Source organism: Lycium barbarum, chromosome 6 (assembly GCF_019175385.1).
Source record: "Lycium barbarum isolate Lr01 chromosome 6, ASM1917538v2, whole genome shotgun sequence".
NCBI lineage: Eukaryota > Viridiplantae > Streptophyta > Magnoliopsida > Solanales > Solanaceae > Lycium > Lycium barbarum.
Window position 1 is genome coordinate 10,826,919 of NC_083342.1, and position 20,830 is coordinate 10,847,748.

Consider the following 20,830-nt stretch of genomic DNA (forward strand, 5'->3'; position numbering starts at 1 on the left):
AATTAATAATAATAACAAAAATGATAATAACAAATAACAATTATCGATAACAGTAAATGATGATAAATTAAGGATAATGATAATAACAAAAATGATAATAAATTAATAATAATAGTGATAACAATAATAATGACAAAATAATAATGATAATAATAATAAGGATAATAATAAAATAATGATAATAACAATAATAAATAACGATTGTTGATAAAAATAATGACAATAATAAAACAACGATGATAATGATGATTAATAATTAATAACAAAATGACACTGATGATACTGATTAATAATAATAATAATAATAATAATGATAACAGAAATGACAAGAATAATAATAATTGGTGACAAAAAATATCAGAAGTATTAATAGGTATTTCGGGGAAGAGGCGGGATAAAATTGGGTGTCAACAGGCATAACACATAAACAGGTCCTTAAACTTGGCCTCAGCTGGCAAGTATGCCTTCCAACTTTGGGTGTGCACAAGTAGGCACCTCAACTTGTATAAAGTTGAACACGTAAACACAAATGCTGACATGGCACTGATGTGGGCCTCCAAAATTTATGTGCCACGTGAGTGCCATGGCAACATTTGTGTTAACGTGTTAAACTTTATACAAGTTGATGTGCCTACTTGTGCACACTCAAAGTTGGGAGGTATGCTTGTCAGCTGAAGCCAAGTTTAAGTGCTTGTTTATGTATTGTGCCTTTTTGTTATATACGCTTGTCACGACCCAACCGGAGGGCCATGACGGGTACCCGGAACTAGCATACCGAGCACCACTTATCGTATTTCTTCCAATCTATCTCGATGGACCACTTCTCTAACTATCAAACAACTCAACCCGAATAAATGCCATTCTCAAAATAAAACTCATTATGAAGCATTCTTCGATTCTATCTCAAACATATATATAAACAAGCCCACATGGCTACAAAATGATGTACAAAATATACACTAATAAGGTCATGAAATATCTACTATCCACACATGTCCATGAGCCTCCAACTGGAGTACTGAAAATCATAAGGACGGGACAGGACCCCGCCATGCCCCATATATGAACACAAAAGAATATACCAATAAACTGCAACTCCGGAGTAGTGGAGTGCTCCTGTATATCTGTTGATAAGCTCTTAGGAATCTAGACCGCCTCCCTGTCTATCTGCGGGCATGAATGCAGCGTCCACAAAAGAAAGGTCGTCAGTACGAACATTGTACTGAGTATGTAAGACATGAATAATAACATCATAAAGGAAACGGATTGCCTCTTAAGGCGGAACCATGCATGCTAACTTTTACCTTTTAAAACAACATCATAGCATATATATATATATATAAACTGCCCGACCATATAGGTACGGTGTAATCATCATTAGCCCGCGTCCGGGGTAACCATCTCATGCCGCCCACTAGTGGTGACTGCCCGGCCAACTAGGCACGGTGTTATCCATAAGCCGCCCACTACGCCCATCGTAGTGGTGTCTGCCTAGCCAACTAGGCACAGTGTTATCATTATCCATAAGCCGCCCACTACGCCTACCGTAGTGGTGTCTGCCCGGCCAAATAGGCATGGTGTAATCATACATAAAAATAAGCATGCATGTGAACCCAATTAAAGCTACAATATTATCGGAGTGACGTAAGGTCGGTGACCTCCGATTATTTTATGGAACAATCATCACCACATCTCACCTCGAAAGAACAAGTAGCATAAGGTGAGATCATATCAATGAATGAAATCAAGAAAAATCATAGAATGAGCTCAACCATCTCATAATAGCTTTGCAACCATAAGCTTTGGAACTTCTAGCATTAAAATCATCATCATCATGTTCATCATAGAAAACATCTCATCTTTAACATCATATGAAGCTTTAAGAATCATGAATTTCTAACTTTCGGGCATAAGGAAGTTATGGAAAATATGGATAGAATTACAACATAGGAATCATGCCTTGAAAGAAGGGGACTAGCCTTACATACCTTTGCGTTTCCTTAATGACTAAACGTTCTCCTTCCAAGCTCACGCCTCTACATTCAAGAGAATTCGTACTAAGGTTAGGTCATTGAAGACATGCTTAACTTTAAACTAAGCAACTAGGAGCTAACGGGATTTGGGCAGCATTTCCTTTGTTTCGTTAATTTCCTCCATATAATAAACAACTCCCAAACATCAATAGCAACACCTATAGTACCATAATCAATAGACTTCTTCAAGTTAAGCATTGTTCAATTATCAAAACTCCCTTTCAAAGTCATCCACAACAATAACTACAACACAACACCATATTCATTTACATATAATACTTCCTCAACATCATTAGTACCACCCACAACAAGATTATACTCATAGCATACTAAGAATCATGACTCAAGTTAATTTACTACTCAAAAATATCATTAAATCCATGTTTGAGCTTCACCTCCTACTTTCTTCCTTCATCCAAGTTATTCAACAACCAAATACTCTTAATAACATGAAATAGATGTAAAACTCACCTTTTATTTTACAAGGATGAAATTTGGATTAGTGAACTTCACTTGAATGAAACTCCAACTTCAATACCCAAAGAAATCTTGAACTCTACAAACCCTAGAGAGTCTCTCCACACTTGATTCTCTTGATTCTTAGTATTTAATCTTTGATTTATCTTGGGTTTGTGTTAATATGACATGGGGAATGTTCTAGAGCTTTCAATAGTTGTGGAGACTGTGGGAAATGAAAAATATGAACATGGGTCATATATATATATAATTGGAGAAAATCTGACCCGACTTGGTTATACGGACACTTATACGGTCCATATAAGTAACCATATAATCCCACTAGGGATTGACCTTCTCTGGAAAGGTTATACGGACCCTTATACGGACCGTATAAAGTAATAAGGACCGTATAAGTGGTCGTATAACCCACTTTTTCTGAACTTTCTCTCGTTGATTCGTTTGACTTCCAATCCTCGTGGAACCTTCTTGACATTTGTATAACACTTCATTAACCATCTAAGGAGCCCTATAACTCTTCCTCACAATATTTCTAAATAAATATTAACTCAATTATTGCGAAAACCTTCCCAAACACAACTTATATTTCACTTCCTTCAACGAACTTAGTTCCACCAATTCGTGTGACTTCGAAATCTTGTAGTACGCACTCTATAGCTATCAAATACACTCCTTAAGGTCATATGGACTTCACGTTCACCTTAAGCTTGCGTTAGTCTATTCACGGCACAACAACACTAAATGTCCGAGGTGTAACATCGCTAAACCTATATATACAGATAAAATATAAAAGTATATATATTATCATCGAGATAATCCTTCGTTTTCTTTATAGCACCTATACACGAAGAGTTATTTATTTAAATTCATAAAGAAAAACATAAACCTCTGTTCAAATAAGCTAATATATTATTCTTAGTAGAACAGTAATTACCAGAAAATTGTAGTAGCAGCTGCTAATGCTCTTTGTGGCAGATGGAGAATATAAGTGCTAGATTCATATGAACTCAACATTTTCAACACAGAGCATAGAAATATATATGAAAAATCAATGAAATTTTAATAAATACTAATAAATTATGAACCCGTAGTTTCAAAAGTGTAATGAGTTCAGTTAGGAAGCTAAAGTTTAAACCCATTAAATCAAAATTCTAGAATCGACTTTGGGCACGTCAATGAATAAAGTAACGCAGACACCATGCAAAAAGGTTTTATTAAGTGAAAGGGGCAGATAGGGTGTACAGGATTCAGTTGAAGAGTTATTCCTACCGCTTTTCTTAAAGGTAAGGTAAAGCTTAATATCAAAATTACGAGTGGAAGGGCCCATCCTTTTGAATCAAACAAAGTAAGTAGTAGGGGCGTTCAGCCACTTGACTTCTTTTTAAGCAACTTGTCTATAAACCTATTTCAGTAAAAGTGTTATCTCTATTTATAAACAAGTCATATCAAATAAGAAGTCACAAGGAAAAAAACATGTCCAAGGTGGGGAGTGGTAGCAGGATTTCTATATTCAGTTGTACATTATCAAAATTGGTGGACATTGCAACAAAAACAGCAAATGCCCCAGCATTAGGACAAAATATAACCCCGAGGAAAAAAAAAGGGACGGGGTGTGGGGGTTCTCCATTTACATTTATACCAAGAAAAACTGTTCTTATGTGTGCCCCAATAAATAGAAAATTTGAAGATTGTCTGTACTATCGATGTCTTGGTAGAGGAAACAAGCAGTCATATACGCGCTCCATGCGTGAGGTGATCTTGAGTTTTGAGCAGTTTGAGTGTCTGGCTTTACCAAGTCAATGATATCCTACCTCAAACTGTTTAAACGGAAATGTTACAGAGAAATATTTCAAGCGACTTATATTAGATTGGCGAAAAGTCTAAAGGCATAATACATAAACAGGCCCTTCAACTTGGTCTCAGCTGGCAAGTATGCCCTCCAACTTTGAGTGTGCACAAGTAGATACCTCAACTTGTATAAAGTTGAACATGTAAACACAAATGCTGACGTGGTACTGATGTGGCAATGACGTGGCCCTCCAAAATGTTTGTGCCACGTCAGCATTTGTGTTCACATGTTCAACTTTAGAGAAGTTGAGGTGCCTACTTGTGCGCACCCAAAGTTGGAGGACATACTTGCCAGCTGAGGCAAAGTTTAAGGGTTTGTTTATGTATTATGCCAAGTCTAAAGGCTAATAAAAATTAGGATGAAAGACAAAGAAACTTTATCCATTCATCGGTTGCCCTTGCATGGCCTTCCACAGCATAGAATAAGCGATCAAGATTATATAACGCCAATCCAAACATGCACTCTGCAGCTTTTTCCTGAAATGTGCAAGGAGTAGAAGAGAGAAGGAAACAAGAAACAAGCATTAAACAACTTGTTGAAGAATTACATTTGATATCAACGAGAACTCCTTAAAAACTCATCAAGTCTCTTAGTTTTCTTTTAATCCTTTTTTTTCCAGGTGGGAGGATGCATCGAGGGGTTTAACCAAACTACCTGATACAGGAAAAATTAATCTGGCTAAAAGCAGTCTAGCCAACATTTCGCCTCCTAGACATATGTATTTGCAGTTCTACGTAGCTACTAGAAAAAACAGAATGACAGCAATTGCTTCTTGTTTTTTCTTTTGGGTAACTGTGGTGTCCGTGCCAGCTTGCGCCACCCTCGACTAATTCCTCGGGGGTACCTGCTACCTCCCGCCAGCACAAGTACCAGATAACTCGGTCCAACAAGGCTTGTATAGATGCAAAGAAATGACACCGTCTTTTTTGCCTCAACTGGGATTTGAACCTGAGACCTCAAGGTTTTCAACCCACTTCATTGACCACTTGGGCACGCCCTTGGGTGCAATAGCTTCTTATTTGATAACATCATGCTAGAAATGATATGGAAGTGGAACATGAATAAGAGAGCTAAAACAGCAGACAGACTAGGACAAACCTTAATTTACTAGAGCTAACTGGGCACAACTGTATAACTATAAGAGGGTTTCAGATATAGTTTCATCTTTTCTTATTTAACTTTACTCAAGCTCAACATGTCGAAGTAACATCAACAGGTTCCTCTCCATGTAACAACTTTCTTTTCTTCATAAACCCTCAAGACAATTGTGGATCCAGTACTACTTCAGAACACACAGTAGGGCATAATACGGTTTAATCCAATTTGTAACCAGAAACGTCAAAAGCATACATCTCATATAGTAATGTGCATCAAGATTGATCACAGTTCACACCAGATCGCATAGAAAATATTGAATATTGTAAATCTAATAGTTTGATCATATAAGACACTGAAAAAGTACAGATATCCTTACTTGTCCTTGATATTTGAAGCTCTCCAATTGCATAATTTTTCTTTCTACTTCCATAAGTAGCAGTTGTCTTTGAATTCGAGCAACCCTTCTTCTGCCTTCTGCTCTTGTATCCTGGGTTCCATTAAAAAATTAATAGCATAATAGGATTTGAATGACATGTCATGACCCATAAGATTGAAATGAGTGAATCATTGAAACAAATCAAACAGATAACTTTGTACTTAAAAATTAGAAACCATTCCTTTTCAATAATTATCAAGCAATAAATCACCTCTTGTCTAAATGCCTGAATTAGAAAGGGAAAAGACAGTGATGAAGTCCATCAAAATCCACCACTCATTATAAAAAAGATTTCACATGGTTGGCCCATAAAAAGAATCAGGACCACGCGTGTGGAAGCATGTTGAGGAAGTAAGTAGATAAAGGTATGCTCTGGTTAACAGCTTAAGCTTTTAGATGAGATGGTCACACCCTTAGGGAGAAAGATCAGATCAACGCATACTACTTCCAAGGTCCTTAGCCTCCCATTTGGGTCCAGATTCATTTAAGGATTGTTAGAGAATGCATGTAGCCACTCTTATGTGTAATGTACATAGCATAACATATATCTAGGGATAGCATAGCAGATCTTTAGGGATTGATAGAATATCTTTTCTGATTATTTCCTTAATTAGCATAGATGTAGATGTATATGTACCTATCACATTGTGGAATAGAATACATCGAAATTACTGCAATACCTTGTTCAGTAACATGGTATCAGAGCCAAGCTTGTGTCTTTGTCGGAATTAGTTCACTGCCTCGTCGGAATTGGTTCACTGCCTCGCCGGATTTTTCGCTGAGGTGAGAAGTGGCAGTCATAGCCTACATAGGGAGAATAGTCTCCCTCCGATCTGTAGAAACCAAGAATCCGGTGCCCGAATTCCAAGTACGTGAAACTCTAGCGCCGGCGATAACTTTCCGGCAGGATTTCTCCAGCAGCTAGTGTGAGCGTTTGATAGGTCCTATTTGGTCTGATTCTTAGGCTCCAACATCGCGAGATAGAATTCAGCGTATTTTTGGTGTTTCCATCATCAGATTATAGTAAACAACGGTAATCGCGTTCTACGTTTTGCTTGCCCTTGGTTTTGGATCGGAATTATTTTTCTTTGACATTTTATGATATTTTTTCTTTGAAATATGATTTGTATCTCGTTGCCTTGGTTTCTCCATAGCTACTTTTTTGGAATCAGATTTGAATTTCGACTCTTGGTTTCTTAGTCAAAATTGTTTGGAATCTATTACTGTTGGGTGCTTTATAGTACCATAGTTAGGAGCTACTGTGCACAACACTTTGGTTAGTCTATTCTAGTTTGTTGGTGGGGAACGATAGTTTGGTTAAGCTCTCTGTTAGAAATTTCTTTTTAGGTACTGTGGACTTGTTTGAAAATGACAAGTAACACAGGCAGAGAAATGAAGACTTTGGCTAGTATTTCTACTGTTCATAGTCCGTCTTCCGATAAAATGATTTTGCTCTCGGTCGAGGAATTTGTTAAGTTTTCTCAATATCAGAAATCACTGAAGGAATCCACTTCGGTTAATGCTTTTGCTGGATCATTTAAAACATGTCTTATCACCTCTTCAAATAAATGGGTGATTGACTTAGGTGCCGCAAATCACATGACAGGTAATCCTAATAATTTTTATAGCTTTCAATCACACAAAGCACCTTCTCCGGTTACTGATGGATCAACTTGTACTAGTGTTGGATTTGGGACTGTAAAAGCAACTTCCTCTATTACCTTGTCATCTGTCTTAAATCTACCAAAGTTGACGTTTAATTTGATTTCTGTTAGTAAAGTTACCAGAGACCTTAATTATTTCTCATTCTATCCAGATTATTGTCTATTTCGTGATCTTACGACGAATCATGTTATTGGTAAGGGACATGTATCTGGTGATCTCTACATCCTTGATGAATGGGAGCCTCGATCTGTTGCTTGCTCTAGTGTCGTGTCACCATTTAAGGCACATTGTCGGTTGGGACATCCTTCTCTATCTTTGTTGAAGAAGCTTTATCCTCAGTTTCAGAGTATTTCTTCATTGGATTGTGAGTCATGTCGATTTGCAAAACATCACCGCATCTCGTTAAGTCCAAGGGTTAATAATCGGGCTGAGTCAGCTTTTGAGTTAGTTCATTCTAATGTATAGGGGCCATGTCCTATTGTTTCCAAAACTGGGCACCAGTATTTTGTCACTTTTGTGGATGATTTCTCTCGAATGACTTGGATTTATTTGATGAAGAGTCGTTCCGAAGTATTTACTCATTTTTGTGCCTTCTGTGCTGAAATCAAACTCAATTCAATGCTTTCGTGCGTATTTTGAGGAGTGATAACGGTAAAGAATACATGTCGGAATTGTTTCCGTCCTACATGAGACAACACGGTATTCTTCACCAGTGTTCATGTGTTGATACGTCCTCTCAAAATGGAGTTGCTGAGAGGAAGAACAGGCATCTACTTAAGACAGCTCGGGCACTTTTGTTCCAAATGAAGGTCCCTAAACAGTTTTGGGTTGATGCTGTCTCTACAACCTGTTTTCTGATTAACCACATGACATCTACTGTACTTGCTGGTAATATGCCTTATAATGTTCTTTTTCCAAACAAGTCACTATTTTCAGTGGAATCTAAGGTGTTTGGAAGCACATGTTATGTCAGAGATGTTCGACCGTCTATTACCAAGTTGGACCCTAAGGCATTGAAGTGTGTTTTCTTGGGTTATTCTCGCCTTCAAAAGGGGCATCAGTGTTATTCTACTGAACTTGGAAAATATTTGGTTTCAGCTGATGTGGTATTTTCAGAGACTTCCCCATTTTTCTATGCACCTCCCATCTCTACGAATCAGGGGGAGGAAGATGAGTGGTTAGTCTATCAGGTTACCCGTGCTTTGACAGAACAATCAAATGATGTTGTTCCTTCGACTCCTAGTTCTCCAATTGAGCATCAATCAATTATTGTGCCTTTGCGCCAGCAAGACCACTAATTGTTCAAGTTTACTCAAGGAGGCAAGAGACAATTGATACATGTCCTGCACCAGTTCCTCCTTTATCAGATATTCCTCAGCCTGATCCTCCTGAAAATCTTGACCTTCCTATTGCTCTTCGCAAAGGCAGACGGACTTGCAAATTCACATATTCAATTGCTAATTTTGTTTCCTATGATCGCTTATCCTCTACGTCTAGATCTTTAATTGCTTCTCTAGATTCCATCTTTGTATCCAAAACAGTGAAGGAGGCTCTGAATCATCCTAGATGGACTAATGTAATGCTAGATGAAATACATGCCTTAGAGGAAAATCACACTTGGGATTTAGTGGATTTACCTAGTGGAAAGAAAGCAGTGGGTCTTTGCGGTCAAATTTAATCCAGATGGCTCTGTGGCGAGACTTAAGCCAGACTTGTGGCAAAAGGGTATGCTCAGACTTATGAAGTAGATTATTCAGACACCTTCTCCCCGGTAGCCAAACTCACTTCTGTCTGCTTATTCATTTCTCTTGCTGCTTCAGAGAATTGGCCTTTGCATTAGTTGGATATTAAGAATCCATTTCTTCATGGTGATCTCCGCGAGGAGGTGTATATGGAGCAACCACCTGGTTTTGTTGCTCAGGGGGAGTATAGAAAGGTTTGTCATTTGAAGAAGTCCTTATATGGCCTGAAGCAAAGTCCTCGGGCTTGGTTTGGAAAATTTAGTGAGGTAATTCAGGAGTTTGGACTGAAAAAGAGCAAATGTGACCATTCAGTCTTATACAGGCAATCAAGAACTGGAATTATTCTCCTTGTTGTATATGTTGATGATATCGTCATTACAGGAAGTGACTATGCAGGAATCTCTTCTCTTGAGTCTTTCTTGTATATTAATCTTCACACGAAAGACTTAGGACAACTGAAGTACTTCTTAGGAGTGGAAATAGCTAGAAGCAAGAAAGGGATTTTTCTATCTCAGAGAAAGTATATTCTTGACCTACTAGCAGAAACTGGAAAGTTAGCTGCCAAGCCTGGCAGTACTCCAATTTGCGTCTTATGAAAGATGATGGCGATCCATTTGATGATTCAGAGAGATACAGCAGGTTAGTTGGAAAATTAAATTATCTCACTGTAACTCGTCCAAATATTTCTTTTGCAGTAAGTGTGGTTAGTCAGTTCATGTCGGCGCCCACAGTTAGACATTGGGCAGCTTTGGAGCAGATCCTATGTTACTTAAAAAGAGCTCTTGGACTTGGCATATTATATAGCAATCATGGGCATTCTCGCATTGAGGGTTTTGCAGATGCGGACTAGGCTAGATCCAAGATAAATAGAAGATCTACCACTAGTTATTGTGTCTTTGTAGGAGGGAACCTGGTAGCATGGCGGAGTAAGAAACAAAATGTTGTATCACGCTCTAGTGTAGAATCTGAATACAGAGCTGTGTCACACTCTACGTGTGAGATTATGTGGATACATCATCTGTTAACTGAAATTGTATTGAAGCATATTATCCCTGTGAAACTTTGGTGTGATAATCAAGTTGCTCTTCATGTCGCCTCAAATCCAGTTTATCATGAAAGAACTAAACATATTGAGGTTGACTGTCATTTTATTCGTGAGAAGATTGAGGAGAACTTGATTTCCACTGGATACGTGAATGTTATACCCTATTTTAATCGGAGTCAAAATAGTTTACAACATCCCGATAATTCCGGGATTAATTAAAGTCAAGGAGTTGCCACCTAATTATTATGGTGAATTAGGGCACCTAAAGTTAATTAAAGTAATTATCTAAAATTGATTTTATTTTAATGTCTACGAAACCAAATGATTCTAGGTACGGGTTCAACTAACCTAGAGAGAAGGTATTAGACACCCTCTAAATTCCATTAATAATGGTTAACCAAGCGAACTCAAATTTAATTAGGCTAAGAATGTAGATGTAAGAAAAAAGGTCTAAAGTCTAGGTGTTGAGAGGGACATGACTAATTAATATATATTCGAAGGAAAGGGAATATTTGTACGGAGTTTGGCTACACTACTTCGTTTGTTTAACTCCGATATTCTTCTATAACTCATTTTTTTTCTTCTCTGTTTTATAGTGTTCCGTAAGAAATAGCATGTAAAGATACTAATTAGAACTTGATTTATGAAATGAACCTAAAAGTATTTGATGTGTTTGGTAAAGTCTCTCCTTTTGTATTTAAAGGCAAAGGTCAAAATCTATCTGAAAAATGACTAAACCCGTTTGTTGAACGTGTCGAACTTCTTGAAATAGTTGTACCTAAAAATTTGGGTTCAAAGTGTGGTCTCTAACATTCGCTAAAATTCATCTAATATTAACAAACAAAGTATTAGTCGTAAAGTACAAATTAGATGCACACAAAGAAAAACATAAAATAGAGTAAAATGATTTAAATGGGCTCAGCCCATTTCAGAATTGCTGCTGTCCGCTGCTGTTGCGCTTCGGCCCAACGGATTTAATACATTGCTGCGGGTCGGGCTGATGAGGCTGACTCGAGAGAGATTTCGTTGGGCTTTGGCCCAACACCGATTGCGAAAGGTGATGAGTCCTGAATTAGGACTCCATTTTTCTCCGATGTGCACATGTAAAAAAAAATATAATAAGGAGGATTAGAGTCGTACGGGACTGTTAAATAAGGCAAAAAACATATATGATGTTAAACTTCCAAATATGCATGTTAACAGCAGGCATAAAGACAGTTGCTCAATGTGAGCCTAAATAGGAAGGATTAGTATTAAGAAGTGTATGGAGCTCTCATGGATAATAGCAAACAAAATGTTTCATGGTTTTAAATGTCACAACTTGGTTCAACCGTCTCATAACAAAACCAGAACTTCCAGAAGTAATCAGAAACCAAAGACTTGTTAATTCTAAACATAAAAAATCTGGAAATCCAGTATTAACTAGACGTAGCATGTCAAAAGTATAGGGATCAAATTCAGCCTAAAATTCTAAACACCACTTAAGACCAAAGCCAAGTTGGATCATCCCATAGGTAGAAGTTAACAAAAACAGAACCCGAAATCATCTTCAAACTTAAACATTCTCTCTATTCTTAACAAAAGGGAAGAGTTGTTGGAAATTCACATTGGAACAAAGTCAAAACAGACACAGAACCATTCTATTTCGTTTTCTCAAAAAAAAAAGAAAAAATGCCTCTAATGTACAGAATTTCAAACTCATATAAAACGAAGAACCTTTATATCATCTGAAGAGTGGGTAAATGGCTCATAAGCTTGATTAACTCAGCCCTTAGCCAAATCAGTTCAGTCACTCAGACAAGCTTGTTTTGCAGAAAGAAGTGAAAAATAACAAACCTAAAATGTATGCTTCTCAACTGGCCACTTTACAAGATTATCAGGAATGGTATTTCATTTTTTTCTGAGTTAAACCAACAGTGCTTTGTTCTAAAATAAGAGTGAATACAGGACATACACAGGCTACGATCCTTTCAACTGGTACTAGCATGAATTCGTTTATTAACTTCAAAACAGATAGGGCCTAATAGTAGAGCATGAACAGAAAAAGATATTGAATGGAACAGGGGACTGAACGACTTAATCAAACACATACTAAATCACAAATAAAATGAACAGGTTCAGGATTGTGCAACATGAATCATACTTCAAGACAAATGAATACATGAAAACAGACCCAATCATATGTATTGCTAAATAATATTAGACCAAGACTACTAGACCAAGACTACGTCGTAAATAAACCCGTGAGCCTAATTATTTTACCGACCACATAACTAAGCAGTAATGGAGTCACAACCAGACTATATTCATATTGGTGACTGAATAGATACCTAATTTAACATTTAATCTGAAATAGCAACTATAATGACTGAGCTAAATTGCAACAGTAAACTAAACATCCGAACCAAACATGGATCATAAACACAGCTAACACACTCAACAAACAAGAACTAAAGAATTGCTGAACATAAATGCGAGAACAAACGTTTACATAAACAGTACAAAACACTTAAATGACTACTGAAACCACTTCACAAAATAGCTAATCATCACGTCGAATCAGAATCATACTAAATTAGGCGAATCCAACTACATCAATTTACGTAGAACAGAACTTAAAGCAGAGTGAGAAGGAGGATTTCTGACCTGTTTTGTGTGCAGTGAAATGGGACGTCGAGGTCTCGGATTTATGCTCGAACTCGAACGAACCCGATTAAAGTAACTAACCGAAATCGTGAAAATAATATGTTGGCTGTTCTTTTTTAGAGTGAGGCTCTGGCTGTCAAAAAAAACTCCCGAAACAAAATGGAATCTTGCAACTCTAAGACTTAAAGTAGTAGCTAAAAGGGGGAAAAATGTTGAATGTGGTAAAGTCCCTCCCCTTTTGAAGATGTAAGGTGATATTTTTATAGGCGTAAAATTAAAGTCTAGGGTTTCGATTTGGGCGGGATAATGAAACCGATTCAAAGTTGAGTCAAATGGAGCGTTCAAATCTGAACGTTGAAAGTGTTTCAGGTGGTCACGTGATTCGGCTCAGACATGGCTGAAAAAGCAGAGATTTATGCCGGTATCGTCATTCACATAAGGATACATATCTTGCACGAAAATGGGTGGACAAGGTCTGCCATGGTTGAAAGAAAACTGAACCCTTGCTCAAAAAGAAAGAGATGGGAGAGAGAGGAAAGGGAAAGGAAAGAGAGAGTAGAGGGACGGCAGGGTATTGCACGAAAATGGGGTGGCAATCTGCCATGGTTGAAAGGAGAAATGGGTTTTGCTAAACATGGAGGGGAGAGAGAGTAGAGAGAGACGAGAGAAGAGGGCTGCGGCTGTTCCTTTTTGTTTAGGGTTCGTTTAGGTGTTGATGATGAATAAGTGAAGTGGGCCGGGTCGGGTAGAATATGTGGGCTGATCTGATGACATTAAAAAGAAAACGTGGGCTGGACCATTTATTTGGCATATTGTGATAATTAATTAACTCCTAGGTGATATAACTTGGGTAATATGCATCATGTGATTAGTAATTAATATGTAGAAAATGAAACGATGACGAACCATTTAAAATTTGTAATAAAGTAATGAAAGTAACGATGTTAATAGTAATAAAAAATAGTAATGAAAACAAAGTATTTAGCTCGTTAATAAATTTAAAAGCCCAAGGAAATAAATTGGAATAAAGGAGAGACAAAATTGGGTGTCAACAGTGAAGATAGGAGAGCAACTAGCTGATTTGTTCACAAAGGCATTGAATGGAATTCGAGTTGATTATCTTTGTAACAAGCTGGGCACAGAGGCGGATGGAGTCAAAGCCCAGGGTGTTCACCCGAACACCCTCGGCAAAAAATTATAGTGTATATTTACGGTCAATTTTCTGTGTTCATGTACATATATTGACTTTTGAACACCCTAAACAAATGCAAAAATAGATTCATTTATTTTTCCGAACACCCTGATTGAAAATCCTAAATTCGCCACTGACTGGGCATGATCAATATCTATGCTCCAGCTTGAGGGGGGATGTTAGAGAAGGCATTTAGCCACTCTTATGTGTAATGTACATAGCATAACATATATTTAGGGATAGCATAGCAGATCTTTAGGGATTGATAGAATATCTCTTTTGATTATTTCCCTAATTAGCATAGCTGTAGATGTATATGTACCTATCACATTGTGGAATAGAATACATCGAAATTACTGCAATACCTTGTTCAGTAACATTGCTAAAGCTGAAAGTTGCTTCAGAGATTATTCCAAGCGATCTTCTGATTTCATGAAGCATATTAAATCTCATACAAAAGGCTATCAAACGATTTAGTTCTTAATTGCAAATAGCAGTTAAACTATCAACCAACAATTAGAAGTGAAGTGAGTGTAGCCTATATTTTGGTGTGTATCCTTCTTCCTGCACAAGGAACGACCGAGCTGACATAAAGCAAAAAATCTTACCTTAGAATCAATCTAAATTAAGAAGGATTTTTGTCCTTCCCCTCAAATAATTAGAAGCATTTATTCTATACTTGCGGAAAATTTTAACTGCATCGTGACGAAAAATGAACAGCCATATTACCTGTTTAATCCAACCACGCATCACCATGATCACAATAAGGGAGAGGAAGAAAGCCGGCAAAGCAGCTAAAATAGCAAAGTTGATTCCATTTGCTCTAAGAATTTTATCTAGCTCCAGCATAGCCCTGTTTGAGATATACGGAGATCAGATCAGGTAACCAGAAGCACTTGAATTCCGAGATGTTTCATCTTTAGGACAAGAAGAGTAGCACTAACTGACTTCTCAATATTAAGCTTCAGCTTCTGGACCTGTAATACAGAAACATATGTTAATTGCGAGAACTAGAAAGAACTAATCAGAAGAGAGTGGATTACATTACCTGGATAAGAAGAGCACGAGCAAGCTCCCCGGATACGAGATTTTGAATTGGATGCATCAGTTCCCTTTCATACCTAAACTTAAGAGATCAGATTGCATGATATTAGCAATTAAATAAGTTGCTTCAGACATGGTCTGGTAGCATATAATCTAATGTGCGCTGATCCGCATAAATTCAGCATATAGCATGGAGAGTTACCAGACTACTTGAAACCGCAAAGGATGGAGCTAGGATTATCATTTGTGAGTTAAAAGTCCTTCCATGATATGAGACACTAACAGTTGCTTAACTAAACATGACAAATACCTCAACCTAATTACTTTTTATGGATAACCTACCCTTAAATCAAACCAAATGGTATGTTCTTCCTTTTGTTATCCTGCAATGTCAATATGGAAAAACCCCTCTCCCATCTCCAATTGAACAGATTCAACCCCGTAGCCAGCTGAAATGGGAAATACAATGACGAAGATATAAAGCAGATTCTTGATGTATGAAGCACCACAGTTTAAGGAAACCGGAACAATAATTGCTTCTAGAAGAGGATAAAGACCATTTAATAGTACTGGATAGTGTTTAGAAATTGGCTAAAATTTCCTACTTTAAAATGAAGTAAGATTCATGACAAGAGCTCATACTATCCCATCTTCTATTACTAAAACTTGGGCATTTTGAATCAATACTACTAGATTGAAGACTCTACTTCAACAACTACAAGATTTGCATGTATAATATGTTGGTCAGATTAACTCTTTGAATCTCAGAGCAGAATAAACTATCAGAGATAAACACACACAGGATACACCAAGACGAATCCTCCATTTGCTAAAATATTTGCAAGGAAGGAAGCAATCGCGAACTTCAGATATAGTGTCAGGCTAGTGACTAGTGCAACATCCATAATATCAGCTAGAATGATATGACATGGATTAGATGAAAGAGAACAACATATTTTAATTTTTAACTTTTTGGTTCCGGTGTCCGGTACCCATTTTAAGGCCCCACTAATCTGGATCCATGTTGGGGATTCCCATTTCGGGGGTAAAGCGCTCCCTACCAAAGATGACTCCATTCCTCAAGTTAAGGATGGAGCGGTACTTACTACCTCACCACAACCTTTGGTGGTAACAGATGCTATTATCTACATGATAACCAAATTATAGTTACTAATGAGACGTCAAATTGCCCAACAAATATCTGATTAATTTGATAAGAAAACAAATATATCTGATTAATTTGATAAGAAAACAAATCTGAATGATATGGGCTTCATCATATTTTTATCTTCTGCCATGACTTTCATCATATCTCTTAGTACCAATATTTTTGCCCCATAAACAGGTTTCCGGGAGAAAATTTTAAGTCCCCAGAGGAATACATATCTAATATCTAGGGTGCTTCTCGCCCTTATTTCTGACCTTCTAGCTCAATTGCAAATGCTCAACGGGTCCAAATATGTTGTCCTTAAATTGCTCATGTCTATCGTTAACCTTAAATTCTGATTCCTCATAAAAAAAGTAGAAATAAGTAAAGAGCAAAAGTTTGACCTTTAATAGCATAAAAGGAATCTGTTTTCACCATTCTCTACAGGATGTAGTATGATTCAACATCTTCACATATCAAACAAGAAACCACAAAGACCAGATGGTATCCCACCTTTCTGATATGTTTGTCCTTATCTGACCCTTTTGTCTTGTTTTCTCTTGAGCTGAGGGTCTTTCGGAAACAGCCTCCCTACCTCTGAAGGTGGGGGCAAGGTCTGCGTACACTTTACCCTCCCCAGACCCCACATTGTGGGAATACACTGGGTATGTTATTGTTTGCATTTTGCGGTGGCTTCTCCAACTTTGACTGCTCAGTAAAAGCTTGCAGCATTCTGCACCAACAGTATCATTATCCTTATGCCAAAACAATCAATGGACTGGAAAAATTACATTATTTGCACTTCAAACAAGAAGCTGGCAATGAAACTGTTCCTCATAGCCTGTTAAAAGAGTAAAAGGCAAGAGGCAATCCTAAAGACTCACATACTGAAACCATGCAGCAGGCTGGTCTCTTTATGATAAATACTACACTAATGATTCTAAGGAAAAGATCTTAGAAGTAATCGCTAATACAGCCATAATAATGTGCAGTACAGACAAGTTACCAACACTATCAGGTTAAAAATCATGATTACAAAAGAAAATGGCTTCTCAGTAGTCCTTTAACATGACACTTATACACTTGACAACGCTTAACCTCCTAGCTTCAGCACCAAGTTCTTGCAGATACAGTACTTCTGCTGGGAATGTCTCAACAGCATTCAAAAAGTAAAAACAACTCAACAATCAGCTACATTGGCATTCTTTTGTTATCTCCATAACATCAGGACAATAGTTTATTCAGATGTGTATCCGCTTGAAATTACAGAAATCTAAGATCTTCAGTTATGACAAAAGTGTGCATTTTCTACATTTCCTTTTTCCTGTGCCCCATCCCACCCCCTATTTCTCCATAATGCAAGTTCTTGTAATGGTGAATGATAAAAGTCATACTTCTGGTTTTTCACTTTATTGTTATTACAAATTTTTAAATCCTCCTTGCTTTAAAAGAATTAAAACTTCTACTGCCCTGTATATATGTCCACTTGGAGCATTAATAAATAGGTTGTTTATTTGGCCCATAACATATACATTTGGGCTTGTTCAACTTCGAGCATTCATCAGATATTCCTGTTTTTCCTTTCTAGACTACTTTTGGTGTCATACTGTCAAGACTGCAAAATGGGATGAAGCAAAATGATTTATAAGTCAGAATAAATAGCAAGAGGACAATGCATAATGAATGTATGTTAAAATCCTGTCCTTTATCATTTACTTTTTTCGGAATAAGACAAATCTGCAACTATTAAACAAGTGGATAATGAAAAGAGCCTGCTTATAGGTCCGCTAACCATTCTTAGATTGACCTGGAGATAACTCAAGGGAGCTGTGATGACTTAAACTAACGTGTGTTGAGAATCAGCAGTTAACTGCACCTCTTCAGGTTCCATTGCACCCTTTTGCCTCTTCCTGAATGTATGGAAAAGATCGTCTCTGATAGAGAGAAGCTGATGAAAATGAGAAGATATCCAATCAAATAAGTGCAGATAGATTAGGGTAGTTCAACACAGAAAACCATCAACACAAAATCCTATTGGAGAATGCATTGGGAAAGTTATTTAAAAAAGATGAAGTAACTTTAGTAATGGAAAAGCACTACCACGAACAAGCAAAAAGGTTAAAAAGTGTTTTTTTTTTTTTTTGCAAACTGTTAAAAAGTTATTCTGCCAAAGCCTTCAAATTGTACAAGTGCAAACAGTAATACACGCATAAGTACCTTTAATAATAGAGGAACTGCTGCAGTAGGATGAATAAAACAAAAGCAAAAAAGAAAAAAAAATTGAACTCACACAGTGCACAAGAATTTAATCTTTCATCTTTGCTGAATGTTAGAGTAAAATAGCTATGTGTTATCAATCTTTTACTCATCAGTTGTCATGGCTTAATTTCTTGTAGCAATAAACAATTTGGAAATGATCTTATGAGAAAGGTAATGTGCCTTTGATTCATAAAATGGCACCGAGCTAGTGCTTTCTTTACAAAAGGTGGCATATTTACGAAGCTCAGCTTTAGCTATGTATTGAACAAATGAAGTCAATGGGGACATCTATTCTATTTAAAACATCAATTTTGCAACCAAAACACAGAAGATACAAACAATTTCAACAAAGGCTTGCAAACTTGGAGAATGATAATATAAACAAATCCCATTAGAATCTGAAATCTTGTTAAGAATTAAACGAGTGATGCAGTGGAACCGATTATGAAGCACCAACACAAGAACAATAATGCAAGAAAGCAATAAACGTAATGAACACAAGATTTACGTGAAAACCCAAGACGGGAGCGCAGAGAAATCAACTATAAGGTGATGAGTACAAAACGATCTCCACAGGGTGTCGAAGCACAACGAGATCAAAGGAAATGAAAGATTACAATCTCTCATTGAAAACTCTCTCTAACGTAAGTGTGGAATATAATAGTTGTTCTCTTTTTCTTGATGTTCTGGCCGAAAATCTCCTTTAAATAGGGGTTGAAGACGTTCAATATCTTAGTTGGAATGGGAGAAGCCAGTCGAATCCCAGTTGGAATGGGACAATTTCGATAAACCCTTTTGGGACATATTCTAATAATCTCCACCTTGGACCAAAATACATCAACATCAACACTCGTCACCCCATAAAGCCCCGAAGGGTAATTTAAGCATGAAGAACACCAATTAAGTCTAAGCAATGCTTAAACTTAGTAATAGCAAGCGGCTTGGTTAACATATATGCTGGATTCTCTGACGTGTGAACTTTCTTTACTACAATCTCCCCTGCAGCAATAGTATCTATGATAAAGTGGTATTTAACGCTAATATGCTTGGTCTTCGAGCGATGAGAATCGGCCTTGGTAAGATGAATAGCACTCTGGCTATCAGAAAATACAACGGTAGTACCCTGTAGAACACCAAGATCAATAAGAAGACCTCGCAACCATGTAGCTTCTTTAACACCATCAATTGCAGCGATATACTTAGCTTCGGTAGTAGAAAGGGCTGCAATAGACTGTAATTGTGCTTTCCAAGAGATAGCACCAGAGCACAGTGAAAAAATGTAACCAGAAATAGACCTCCTATGATCGAGATCACCACCATAATCAGAATCAACGAACCCAACAACATCATAAGACGATGCCTTGGCTCTATCAAATAACAAACCATTATCAACGGACCTTTTCACATAACGAAGAATCCACTTCATGTCATTCCAATGATCCTTTCCAGGATTATGCATGTATCGGCTCGCCATGCTTACCGCAAAAGCTAAATCAGGTCTAGTGCAAACCATAGCATACATAAGGCTACCAATAACACTAGCATACGGGATAGTAGACACCCTCTCAATGTCCTCCTCGGACTTAGGAAAAGAGTCAGCAGACAGTTTGAAATGAGCAGCAAACGGAGTAGAAACAGGTTTACAATCAAACATAGTAAACCTATAGAGGACTTTCTCAAAATACTTCCTCTAAGACAGGTAAAGCTTCCCAGCTTTTCGATCCCTGTGAATCTCCATACCTAGAATCTTCTTAGCTGCACCAAAGTCCTTCATCTCAAACTCAGAATTAAGTTGAGATTTTAACTTGTTGATCAAAGACTTGTCTTTAGAAGCAATCAACATATCATCAACATATAACAACAAGTAAACGAAGGAACCACCAGAAGATTGTCGAAAATACACACAATTATCATACTTACTACGTGTGTAGTCTTGCCCAATCATAAAGGAATCAAACCTTTTGTACCACTGTCTTGGAGCTTGTTTAAGGCCATAAAGAGATCTTTTCAACCGACAAAGAAATTGCTCCTTGCCAGGAACAACAAAACCCTCGGGTTGCTTCATATAAATTTCTTCTTCTAACTCTCCATAAAGAAACGCAATGAAGTTTTCTCTCCTGTTGTTTGTCATACCTCTATTAGAGTATTACTTGCTATTGTTGCTCTTTTTGACTTAAATTTGGAGAAACTTGATGTT

At 37.3% G+C, this 20,830-nt stretch overlaps 2 protein-coding genes across 11 annotated transcripts; both read right to left on the bottom strand.

The window, feature by feature from the left end:
- Positions 1 to 877: 877 nt before the first annotated feature.
- LOC132600758 (protein DGS1, mitochondrial-like) lies at positions 878 to 7,703 on the bottom strand. 3 transcript variants are annotated; one of them, XR_009567312.1, is made up of 3 exons: positions 6,574 to 7,703; positions 1,989 to 5,944; positions 878 to 1,167 (listed from the first exon to the last, which is right to left on the bottom strand). XR_009567312.1 is itself a non-coding variant. In XM_060314128.1 (3 exons), the coding sequence occupies exons 1-3, from the start codon at positions 6,586 to 6,588 to the stop codon at positions 4,713 to 4,715; spliced, it is 249 nt and encodes an 82-aa protein (XP_060170111.1). In that variant the 5' UTR covers positions 6,589 to 7,693; the 3' UTR covers positions 3,877 to 4,712. The 3 variants fall into 3 exon arrangements, 1 of the variants encoding a protein (XP_060170111.1); XR_009567313.1 differs by lacking the exon at positions 878 to 1,167 and having other exon boundaries at positions 3,877 to 5,392; positions 5,834 to 5,944; positions 6,574 to 7,699; XM_060314128.1 differs by lacking the exon at positions 878 to 1,167 and having other exon boundaries at positions 3,877 to 4,835; positions 5,834 to 5,944; positions 6,574 to 7,693.
- Positions 7,704 to 11,130: 3,427 nt separating this feature from the next.
- On the bottom strand, positions 11,131 to 19,488 carry LOC132600755 (protein DGS1, mitochondrial-like). Of its 8 annotated transcripts, none has more exons than XM_060314123.1 (6): positions 19,142 to 19,488; positions 18,251 to 18,322; positions 16,888 to 17,107; positions 15,232 to 15,304; positions 15,132 to 15,160; positions 11,131 to 15,036 (listed from the first exon to the last, which is right to left on the bottom strand). In XM_060314123.1, the coding sequence occupies exons 3-6, from the start codon at positions 17,055 to 17,057 to the stop codon at positions 14,799 to 14,801; spliced, it is 510 nt and encodes a 169-aa protein (XP_060170106.1). In that variant the 5' UTR covers positions 17,058 to 17,107; positions 18,251 to 18,322; positions 19,142 to 19,488; the 3' UTR covers positions 11,131 to 14,798. The 8 variants fall into 8 exon arrangements, with proteins under 8 accessions (XP_060170106.1, XP_060170107.1, XP_060170104.1 ...); XM_060314124.1 differs by having other exon boundaries at positions 18,251 to 18,308; positions 18,665 to 19,488; XM_060314121.1 differs by having other exon boundaries at positions 18,182 to 18,322; positions 19,142 to 19,481.
- Between the last annotated feature and the right edge of the window lie 1,342 nt (positions 19,489 to 20,830).

Bases quoted from the DNA above. Each gene is read 5' to 3' on its own strand.
- LOC132600758 (XM_060314128.1), bottom strand. The intron at 4,836-5,833 runs GTAAGGATATCT...TGCACATTTCAG, and splicing joins GCTTCAAATATCAAGGACAA to GAAAAAGCTGCAGAGTGCAT.
- LOC132600755 (XM_060314123.1), bottom strand. From the start codon at position 17,057: ATGCAAACAATAACATACCCAGTGTATTCCCACAATGTGGGGTCTGGG. The intron at 15,161-15,231 runs GTAATGTAATCC...TCTGTATTACAG, and splicing joins CTCGTGCTCTTCTTATCCAG to GTCCAGAAGCTGAAGCTTAA. The intron at 15,037-15,131 runs GTCAGTTAGTGC...TATCTCAAACAG, and splicing joins CTGAAGCTTAATATTGAGAA to GGCTATGCTGGAGCTAGATA.